Source organism: Harpegnathos saltator, unplaced genomic scaffold, assembly GCF_003227715.2.
Source record: "Harpegnathos saltator strain DR-91 unplaced genomic scaffold, Hsal_v8.6 scaffold410, whole genome shotgun sequence".
In the NCBI taxonomy this organism is placed as follows: domain Eukaryota; kingdom Metazoa; phylum Arthropoda; class Insecta; order Hymenoptera; family Formicidae; genus Harpegnathos; species Harpegnathos saltator.
Window position 1 is genome coordinate 91,716 of NW_020230218.1, and position 11,859 is coordinate 103,574.

Sequence of the window (11,859 nt, forward strand, 5' to 3'; positions counted from 1 at the left end):
GCCGTCGGCGGCGCAAAAGTGTTCGCAGCCTCTGGGTCTGTCTGTCTGGGAGCCTCTGTCTGCTCAGCCACGCCAGCTTCGTGAAAGAGTGTCGTAACTTGTGCCCTATGTGTGGCACGGCTCCGCGAGCCAAACTTTAACTGTAAATTACTCGTAAACAAAGATGCATTCACGCATATTATGTTAGGGCGTTTATACACGGCATCATAGCTATAGAGTGTGCTATGACTCGTGTTGAAATCGATGAAACAGGTTGCGTCATCTCCTTGTTAGGTCCAGTTACGAGTGTTAACACTCGTAAAGTCAGCCGAATTTTAAACATCTCGTAGAAACAAGTGCTTCAACTCATCAATATAAATGTAGAGGAAAGTAACCGAAACAGCCAAAAACCTCCTACAGAAAGGAAGAGATTTGAGCAGAAATTCATATTCAGTAGCTTTGAGACATTAAGTCAATTAGACATTCCATGTTAATGTAAGTTGCATATTAAATAATAATCATTCATTGTTAATCTCTTCTCTGCTTCGCATTTATTTTCGAGCTTTTTGCATTATGTTTCAAATCAGCATGTTAATCTTTGACTTGTGAAAGGAATTGTTCAATTAACAATTGAAACTTAGAGAATGTAATGAAAGGCCATATATCATTGATAATTGATATGAGCAATTTCAATCGGTTCGAAGAGCGTTCCATTGTGTAGGTTACAATTGGTTATATAGATGATATTTATAATCGTAACATCGTGAAAGATGCCGATGATTGAAAAACGCTAAGATTTAGTTTCATAATTTATTTTAACCGGAGTTTAAGACTTATTGAGACAAACTTGCATAGTCATATTGTTCATATGCTTAACTGAAGTAGAACAAATAATTATATAAAAGTGAAGATGATGTCAAAATTAAGTTAAAATAATTTTGACGTTATCTTGACCTTTGATGATTATTTGTTCTAGAGAAGGAAACAGATTAATTAAATGTAAAATATGTCTAATATGAAAGGCACGCTTGTACGGATTATGATTGGTTGATTTCCTTGTGCATATCAATGATGCGATTATGTAATTTTGTTGAGATAGGCTTTTGAAGAGTTGTCTTATTGAACCCGACAAAAGATACGTATATTTCGTTAATTTTTTTTGCGGAAGCGAAAAAGATCACATGATTAAAAGATTACGGGTTTTGAGAGTTTGCTTAATGATGTTTGAAGAATATATATACATTTTTCTACAAGTATGTAAGGTTAAAAATATATAAAATATTACAGTAAAAGCAAAGAGGTTGCAAATAGACGATTCCAAGGAATTTCTAAATGTGTGTGATTTAATTTTACACAATTATTTAAAGTAGCTTTTTATTTTCTATAAGTATAGCTATTGTCTGAACTACAATCGGAACACAAATAATAAAATAGTAGCATTTAGAACAAAAATCGTCTATTTCTGGCTTCTCGGTGAAGTTTAATAACAAATATTAATTATTAATGAATTTGGTTAATTGTAGTTAAAACGGTAAAGAGAAGTCTATTTTATAATGCTGCCAAGTTGCAAGTCGATTGGTCAAATAGTTATTGAGATATCGTGCGCACCGTGGAACCTCCTTGCTTTCACTGCAATATTTTTCATATTTTTAATCTTATATGTAGAAATTTATATACATTCTTTACAAACATCACATTAAACAAACCCTCAAAACAAAAATCCTGTAATCTTAAAGAAACAGGATATTAATCTAAAAAATAGAAACGATCAGAAATAACCGCCCGGTACTTCTAATATTAACGAATTATATTCCGGTTAAAATAATATAAATCATATAATATATTCCGGTTAATATAATATAAGTCGTATAATATATTCCGGTTAATATAATATAAGTCGTGAAACTGGACCTAAGTAAGACTTATGTTTAAGCGAATGTTCTCTTGAAACTGAAAACATTAATAATAATAATAATGATAATTATATTTCTATTTATCTTTTTTTCTATACTATCTAACTATCTATCTATCTATTTCTCTATATCTATCTATCCATCTATCTATCTATCTGTCTATCTATTTATCCATCTATATCTATCTCTATATCTATCTATCTATCTATCTATCTATTTATCCATCTATCATTTTTCTTCCTATGTATCATTGCAACCTATCCTGCCCTATCCATATTTCTTGCAAATGCAAACAATTAATATTACATTAATTTTTATATTAAAATATATTTTTTATACTATAACATGCTGAATTAATAATTAATAAAATTCAACAGGTCATACTATAAAAACAAACACTTACGTAAAAAAATTATTATATTATTAAAAAGTTTGCATTTATTTTTTGACGGAGATCACCATTTTCTCGCGGTTTCCGTTGAGCAACAATATGCACGTTATCTATTCGTAAAATTAAATAATAAAGTCGTAATTGAAATATGATAATAAAACTAATTTCTTTTTTTACTAGACTAAATTTATTTTTGCTACGAAAAGAAAAATGTAACAATGGAATATCTTTTACAAAACAAATAACATTTCATTTAATTTTTAATTTAAATTTATTAGCATAAATAAATTATCCTGTCATATACTTTAATAACAAATCATTTTTAAAAGATGTATATATTGGCTAAGAGTGGATTTCTATTAACTTTTCGTCTCTCATTATAATTCTCTCTTCTTTATTTGTGCATTAATACTAAATATTCTTTATATACATATACACTATATATGTGTCATTTATTTATATATATATTGTCATGTAATTAATATATTTAATCAAGCCGTAAGAACACGAAAGAAAGGAAGAGCGAGCAAGTGCGCGAGAGAAGAAAGAACGAGCGAGAGAGAGAAAGAGCGAGGTATAAGAGTAGCGAGAAAAATCTCGCGGCTCACGCAGTCAATAAGCTAGACGGGAAAGAAATAGAATATATCGACGCTCGTCTAGTCTCCCATGTGCTACCTCGCGTGCGTGAAAAATAATTCCTCGCTTCGCACGTTCCCTTGACACGAGACGCTACCGCGTCTTTTGATGTCTCTGGAGCGTGAAAGATGAAAGAAAAGCGGAGAGATGTTCGCTTAGCGATAAGATCGCCGCTACCTCGCCTCGTGTTTACTGCCGCGCGCCGCTCAGTAGTGAGACAAAGACGGAACGATTGTCTGTCGTCTGTCTTTTTCTAATCTACTATCCATTGCATGGAAGTAGTACGGACACGAACCTAAGCGCATTTTACTTTTATCACCGCGAAAGTGCGCCTAGCGGATGTAGTTTAGGCGCATTTTGGTCAGATGGCGTATCTAAAATGCGCCTGGCCGTATCCCCCGAAATACGGCCGGTGGCCGCTCTCATTCTTCTCTCTGATCGTATGCTCAATCAACTCAGTGCGCTTGCGTAGAAAACGGGTCCGTCCCGTCTAACAATATTGTGTTGGATGCTATTCCTATCGTGTTCTTTTTGCAGTTATCAATAAATCATCACCACGTCTTTCCAATTTTCACCTTTTGGGTAAGTATGTTATTAGTTGTGCAGTTTGTATAGATATATCAGTGTAATGTTTAGGCTGAAAATGGGTCAATTTACATATTTATATGAATAAATATGTCTTGATTTGTTCGGTTCATAGGCATCATATTGATTTTTATATGCTATTCTTCTTACAAGGTATTGATATATTACATGAAAGATAGGAACACTTTATATTAATAATTTGTAATGTATACATGTATTCTACTTAGAATTATCATTATTACATCAATCTTCTGATATATAATTTGTACATAATCTATATTATTTTATGATGTGATCTATTTATAAACAAAAGTTTTCTTAACTGATAATGTCTGTTGGTTTGCTTTTTACATTTAACATAAAAGTTGGTTCAGTTTCATTTTATATAAGTTATTTTAAAATGTATTACTGTTAACTGTTAAGTATGTTTTATACAAGTTAAATATAATTTGTCAATATTACAACTATTGTGGGTTTCTTATGATATAGAACAAGGAAAATAATGTCTAACATTTTTCTTCTTTTCTTTAAGCATCAATAATCTGGTTTTGTATCTTAGTCACAAGCACAAGATAGTCTTTTTGTTTAAATATCTTTCATATAAATTATTTCATACAAATTTAACATATGATCCAAAAATTAATATCAATGTGAAACTATCATTATTGCATCGAATAATTAACTTTTAATTTAAAAAACTTGATTTAATTTTGGCTTCACTTTAATTAAATTATTGTTTCTATATCCAAATAATCTAATTTGGCTAAGTTAATTTTATAGGTCCTTTAACCTCAATTTGATTGAAAATAGTATGTTAATTTATTCAACTCTATATATGTGTTAATATTTGTCATTGTAGAAATAATATGGTGCGAGGAGGTCGTGGAGGAATGATCAGAGGTGGTCGGGGTGGCATGGGACGTGGAATGGGATTCCCAAGAAAGCAATTCTTACCTCGCCACCCATTTGATTACACACTATGCGAAGCTGCTTTCCCACGTGTTAAGCCTGTTCCGGATGAGTCAGACTTTCAAACAGCTCTCTTAAAGAAAAATACTGATATGTGTCCTACGCCGAAAGAACAAACTTCAATTTTGAATCTTGTGACCAAGTTACAAAGTGTACTTGACAATCTGATTGTCGCACCTGGAACTTTTGAGGCTTGCGTAAGTACATGTTGTATTTCATTACGCAAATATATTAGCTATTATCAGGCATAGAAGGGATATTCTCATTTTATATTTTTAAATCTAAGACTTTTCCATAAATTGCAATGTAATAATTTGCTAGAAAATTCTATAATTTTTCTTGTACATCTTTCTTTAATTCTTCTATATTATATCCTAGATATTGTATTATAAATGAAGAAATATATGTTATAAATTTTATGTCTATACTTACACATGCACATACACTCACACATATATACATCTGAATTACATATATACACACTCAACAGCAATTAGAAGAAGTAAGACAAGTTGGTAGTTTCAAAAAGGGAACAATGATAAAAGGTCACAATATCGCTGATATCGTCGTTATTCTTAAAACTCTACCGACTAAAACGGCAGTGGAGGCTCTCGGAAACAAGGTCAACAATGATTTGAAAACTGTAAATCCTAAGGAGATATTTAGAGTAATTCAAACGGAGCATGGATTCGATATTGCTAATAATGAAGCTACTGTGCGTGTATTAATAACCACGCTGCATCAAAACCTACGCAAGCTAGAGTCTGATCAACACTTGGACGTTAAAATTTGCCAAGGTGGAGTGAAACTTTAGCTGCACATTCCTGGACATTTGATTGATTTCAACAGGTGTAAAAAATGTAAAAGTATTTTTCTTTTTGTAGGACATCTTGCCGCTATCAGACATTCTCGTTGGTTTGAAGAGAACGCCCATCATTCTAGCATCAAAGTTCTAATTCGACTACTTCGCGATCTTAGAAGCAGATATGAGGGCTTGGAGCCGTTATCCCCATGGATGCTGGATCTATTGGCACATAATGCTATAATGAACAATCCCAGCAGACAAGCGTTGCCAATAAACCAGGCATACAAGAGAGTACTGCAGTTACTCGCTTCCGGATTGTTCCTTCCAGGATCCGCAGGTATTCTATTTATTATATTCGCTCGAATTAACAATTTAGAAGGTACAACAGATCAATGTTTGTTTTGAACTTGTGAAACTTTTATTTTGCTTCCTATTTAAGAAATTTTTGTCAAATGTACGATATTGAGTAAATGTAATGGTACGTTAAGTGAATTAAATATTTTGTAAGATTAATTCTATATGTCATATAGAAACGATGGGTTCTGCGAAATTATACTGTACACAAAGAAACTTATTCATTCTAAAGTAAAATTTGAATTAAATAGATGGTACATGTTCTTAGGAATTTCGGATCCGTGCGAAGGTGGCAATATACGTGTGCACACCGCTATGACGTTGGAACAACAAGATCTCGTGTGTCTCACCGCGCAGACCTTGCTACGTGTGTTAGCTCATGGAGGTTATAGACCATTGTTGGAAGGTTCTAATAAATTAGCGGTGGAAATGAGCGTATGGGCGGGTGGTGTTGTAGCAAGTCCATTGGACAAAGCATACGAGCCACCTACGGAGCAAGAGCAGCAAGAAGATATGGATGAAAGTAACGAGGAGATGATTACTGAGAGCGTGTAGATTTACGAACCGACGCATTTCTTGTGAAAAGTAAGAGGAAATTTTCCTGTTTTTCATAACGGGGTATTATTCTCCAGCTATTTCTTGAAAATATATAATGTATTGAATATTTGCACATAAGATTTAATGGGAAACAAGTTGCCGTGGCTAATTTGGTACTAGATATTTGCATGCTGTTGATGTTGACACAGTATATAATTCGAATGTGAAATTAAAGATGCGTCGTACATGATATTTAAAACTTGCTATATGTTAGTAATAAATCTTGCATATTCGTAAATATAAAGGATAGATTGTCTATACCCCATATACTCCATATAGACCAAAGATTATACTCCATATAGATCAAAGATTATAACTTGTCGTATTTCTAAACATTTTTTTTTCTTTTTCTTTTTTTTTCCATTTATACGAGACTTCGCATCAAAGTTATTTAACTTCCGAACAGCTTCGCTTTGCGTTTTGTCCTTTTTTATATTATATACAAGAGAAAATTCAGAGACCGATTGTGTTAGATAGTGTCTTACATGTACCTTGATGTTTATACGAACAGAAAGATTAACCATAGAATGAATGCAAATAGATACATTATTCGTTAAGAATCAAAATCTTTGAGCAAAGTAAAATATGTTGGATATTCGGCGCTTTTGATCACGAATTAAGTTTTTTTTCTCTCTAATAAAGTAAGATTAAGTTTGTGCTTGTTTGTATATCAGTATCTGCTGGTATTAAACGTCAAAATGTAATCATATTTGATAAAAGTACAGAGCATACAAAGAGCAAGCACACAGTGAATAAAAATGAAAACCTAAAGCATGAGCTATCGTGACTGACATATGAGTCATTTTTGTCTTTTGCTAAGAATGCTTTCACATTTATTTTAATTGAGGAATTACTAGAAAACGCTCTTATGAGAGCGCGTGCGCGCTTACCGGTAATATTAATTATCTCTTTTAGTTTGCATCTTTAAACGTGTTTATTTAAAAAGATTCTTTGGATTGCATTTCATTTTAATATTTTCAGAAAACATGCAAGAAGGCCATCATTAGCCACCCTTTCCTTTTAGAATGAACTCGATAATTTTTAATTCTTTTCCGATAAGGGGGACATGATACTCTAGAGACATAGTACTAGAGACATACACGAGTGGTTTAGTGAAGAGTGAAATTGTAAAATAAAGTTGTTTTATATGAATTGATACACAGGTTCTTATATAGAACTCTACACTTACATAAACTATCTTTTCGTCAAAAGACATGTTTGCTTTTCTTAAATATTAACAAATTAATATGTGACCGATACTCTGTGGAAATCGACTTTCTCCATGTACCTCGAGAAAGTATTATTTATAATGTTCTCTCTAGTAACGATAAGTATATTAGATTGCGAGTGTCCGCACTTCAAGTGTACGGTGTGCGGTTTCTTTGTTTTCCCTTCTTTTCTTATCTTTTCTTTTTGGCAGTGATGCGTAGTATCATTTAAGTCCGTAACAGTAAAGTCTCGCGTATAGGAAACATCAGTTTTCATCAATCTAATGCAGACAAGGATCATTCTCCGGGGTTCGAACGACTCGTGCACAATTGATCATGCGGGAACCAGTGCCCGGCCGGACGGGTACCTTGAAGAGCTTGCCTTGCGGCATACACACGCAGACTTTGTATTGTTCGTGGCTCGTAGCGGGATTCTGCAGAAACATAGGCGCTACAGGGATGTTCTCCACGTCTATGGAAACGCCGTCCTTAGCATCTAGCATGATGCTGCCGTTGACACTCTTGAGAAAGACATCCACATCGGCGCTCCAGACGATGTCTTTGCTTTCCATCCGCACACCCTCCGCCCCGTGCAAGGAGATCTGATTGTCGGAGTTAATTGTCAGGCTTTCGTTAACCGGCGATGTAATTCGATGTGTCTCTGCGATTTTGACGTCGATCTTTTTGACGCCGCTCGGCAAGCCAAAATTAGGAAAATCGGTGGTAAAGTAAGTCACACCGGTTCGCGGATCCTTCACTTCGAATGATTCCACCTGTGACATTGTCGTGCCGTTCGGTAGGACACCCAATTTGGACCGCGGATGTTCGTGGGTGCGTCGACTTTTTACGTCGACGCGCACGCCGGCCTCATCGCCGGATATTTCCATCGATTCATCGCCATAACTCTGACAAATACCAGATTGTAACGATACCTGAGAACATGGGAGATATAATGGGAAGAAACATTACATATCAGATCGACGCCGATGCCGAAATACAACCGATATAATCAGTCAATCAGGGATTGGAAAAGGTACGTTGTTTCAAACATTCTTGAGAGTTCTTTGCTTGTATATAAAGTATATAGCGTAATGCTTTGCAAAATCCGGCATTATCAGGATATACAGGACATTTTTCGTTCAGTTTAATGAGTCCTATCTGCACGCGAACGAATGTACAAGTTATGTCAGACACTTCACACTACACACGGGACTGGGGACCGGGGACCAGGGATCGGGAGCACTGGGGACACCATGTACTTAATACTATACCTTGTCCAAATCAGTTCTTCCGTAGAACTTGACGAGATTTTCATCTGGAATTACTTCCATAGCCTCCATTCCTTGACTGATGCGTAGAACTGCGATGACAGTGATATTCAAGAAAAGGTTGCAGACACCAATTATTGCTAAGATCAGAGTCAATGTCCACAAGCAGTAACGTCTCTTCGTGATTTTTTCACTCGTTGAAGACATGCCGTGCGACGAACCAATTGTCCTATATTAATAGCGTTGATATTAGAAATTATATATTTATCTATTAATAAATAATTAATTATCTTAATTCGATTCAGTCAAGATTACAACAGATTGGATTTGATTAATTCCAACCAGCGGTCAACTATTGCTTTGTGGAAAGCGAGAGGGGCAGAATAATAATAACACAAGTACCGTTCTTAAACATTTATCTATTTTGTAAAATTATTAGTTAATGAAGATAGCCATTTGATTTATTCGCGTTATTCCTTAAATTTGATAACGATCACTAATGTTAATTTTTGTTAATAATTACTTGATAACATATAACGAAATAACGCCATCGGTACCTCATACGTACGCTACTGCGACTATTTTGACGAATAAAACCCTTAATCAAAGGCCCGTCACTATTGGACAGATTGTCTTCAGCTTTCGATATCGATGGCGAACCGGTATCATTTCCACATACATCTAGAAGGGCTGACATTGAACTTTCCTTTACGTTCGCTTATCTATTCAAAGCGAAGAAACATTGTCAAATTACCATAAAGTTGCGACGAAAGAATAAATATTAGTTGAAGAAAGATTATTATTCATCTTCATATAGCAATGAACAAACATTTATACCGTCAACGATTCATATCTTCAATAATTAAATATATAATAAATAATTAAATATCAAAGGTACGAATCTGCGTCGCGTTTCGTCACAACAATCTCATAAATTTTCTTAAAGAATCTTACATCGCAGGCGGCCCAAACGTCGGACTGAATTCTTCTATCTGATGACTACAAACACCTCGTGGAATTAGAAGTTGGATCGTTTCGCGAATGAAGTGATCCCTTACCTCGACTGGCACCAGTCCTACCAGCGTGAAGTAGCTCTGTCCGGATAAACGAAAATAGACGACCGCGTTACTTGGTTCGCTGTACGAACGGATTCACCGATGACCGATAGAAGTAGGTGAGATTCGTAAAGGTCGGCGCTTGCGCGTCCAAGGATCGATGCCCCGAATATCCTCGGGAATTCATCCCTAATCGCGTGCATCCGCTTCCTTTTTTCAAAAGTTTATACCGACTACTATACTATCAATACTACTATATATCGATGCGTTCTTTCATTTCTTTCCTGACTATCTCCTCCGAAATGTTTCCCCAAATTTTTGGCCCAAATGAAAGAGTAGGACTTTTTTTATTAGCAATATTTCTCGTCTTTATGTTTTATTTTAACTTGTATAATTTATCCATTAAATCCATGAGATTTTTGAAAGTTGTATTGAAATTCATGAACGAACATTCTTGCATATAACTCAAATAGCTGAAAACGTCCTTAAGAGCTTCCTATAAGTACTGTTTGCTATTATCTAGATGAAATTATACGGATAATTATGTAGATAAAATTCTGTCAACAATTTATTTTTACCTAGATAATATAAATATACATGAATGTAATATAAATATATAAACAATGAATATATAAACAATATATATATGAAAAGGAACACGCACTTACATATACACATATGTATTACCTTTATTTGTATCTTAAATAGAAGTGTTATTTTTACAAAATTATCCAAAATATCGTTCACAGAAAGCTTAGTTTATGCATTGCTGCAGATGTGTAAAATATTGAAATATATGTTTTTACATCGTAGACATTTGCATTAACACTACATGTCAAATGGCCATTGAATTTTCCAGGACAAAATGCTAAGATGAATTTACATATTTTATCTTCTCTCTCTCTCTCTCATCCAACTAATTGTTGAATCATCTAAATAAAAAATACTGGTTATAGTACTACTACTCTTTTACTAATCGAAGGTAAAATCACTCGACGTGATTCTGATATATTCGCGAGAAAAATAAATTTAAAATTTCCCATGTTCCACCTATGTATAGGATAAGATCGAATTTATAAGATCAGATTACTCGCTGAGATGGTCACCAATGAGAGCATAAGACACGATTGACTATTGTGGTAGAACACTTTGTTGTTGCAGGCTTAAACCTTATCTTTTCAACTTTTTTTTTTTTAATCTGCATTCACACATGATTGTGCAATATCTTTTTTAACAAGAACATTGTTATTTCCGTGGATATATTCGCTATGTATATTTCCACTGAAATAAATATAGAGAAATGCAAAGGTAAAGCTAATAAAAACAATATTTTTTTAATTATTCTCTTTTTCTACTTTTGCCAAGCATTTTATTCCTATATAGAGTTCTGCTTGTCTTTGGAGTCTTCAGGAGGCTTGAAGTTTGAGATAATAGTTATCTCAGATTGTCACGTCCGCTGTGGATTTATTTCCGACGTTTCGTGAACATTTCAGTTCACTTTTTTAGGGAGAGCAACGACCTGAAACTCCTGATATTTTGCAAAGGAAGGATTAAAAATATTTTAAACTAAGTAACAGAAGATATGAAATATACAATTTATTGAAACTTGTTGCAATGAAACCATACATTGTCTTTTGGGATTTTGCTTTTTTTCGGAATTTCTTATCATTGAAAAAGTATGAGAAGTTAGCTTTTGGTGTTCGTGTATAAAACATTGCATATATATTTGACACGTTCCCGCCTACCTCTTTTTTCTCTTTTGCTTCCAATTGGTAGTTCAATATTTTAATATCGCTAGTTTTGCAGGATTTTTATTATTAACATTTGGTTGTTAACTTTCTTATTTCATTTTCTTATTTTGTTCTTTTCTTCTTTTGTAGGAAATACAAGTTTAAAGGATGTATTTTACTTTAACATATTGATTTATATATATATATATATACGTGAGATATATATATATATATACACACACATATATATATATACACACATACCCATAGGAATGTAGCTTTTGTTTAATATATGCCTAAAAGTGTAGCTTTGGTGTTTATTGTGTATAAAATAAAGTATGTCTTATGGTACTTATATATAAACATACA

General features: G+C 33.8%; 2 protein-coding genes across 4 annotated transcripts; one reads left to right on the forward strand and one right to left on the reverse strand.

Annotated features, from left to right (window-relative positions):
* The first annotated feature begins 3,336 nt into the window (after positions 1 to 3,336).
* Positions 3,337 to 6,467, forward strand: LOC105192555 (interleukin enhancer-binding factor 2). The gene is made up of 5 exons (XM_011156767.3): positions 3,337 to 3,501; positions 4,364 to 4,670; positions 4,964 to 5,270; positions 5,358 to 5,615; positions 5,901 to 6,467. The coding sequence occupies exons 2-5, from the start codon at positions 4,371 to 4,373 to the stop codon at positions 6,185 to 6,187; spliced, it is 1,152 nt and encodes a 383-aa protein (XP_011155069.1). The 5' UTR covers positions 3,337 to 3,501; positions 4,364 to 4,370; the 3' UTR covers positions 6,188 to 6,467.
* Scgbeta (sarcoglycan beta) lies at positions 6,216 to 10,091 on the reverse strand. Of its 3 annotated transcripts, XM_025301335.1 has the most exons (5): positions 9,764 to 10,091; positions 9,660 to 9,704; positions 9,263 to 9,427; positions 8,709 to 8,934; positions 6,216 to 8,369 (listed from the first exon to the last, which is right to left on the reverse strand). In XM_025301335.1, exons 3-5 carry the CDS (start codon positions 9,400 to 9,402, stop codon positions 7,719 to 7,721), a joined length of 1,017 nt encoding a protein of 338 aa, XP_025157120.1. In that variant the 5' UTR covers positions 9,403 to 9,427; positions 9,660 to 9,704; positions 9,764 to 10,091; the 3' UTR covers positions 6,216 to 7,718. The 3 variants fall into 3 exon arrangements, with proteins under 3 accessions (XP_025157120.1, XP_011155068.1, XP_025157121.1); XM_011156766.3 differs by having other exon boundaries at positions 9,660 to 10,091; XM_025301336.1 differs by lacking the exons at positions 9,660 to 9,704; positions 9,764 to 10,091 and having other exon boundaries at positions 9,274 to 9,423.
* Positions 10,092 to 11,859: the final 1,768 nt, after the last annotated feature.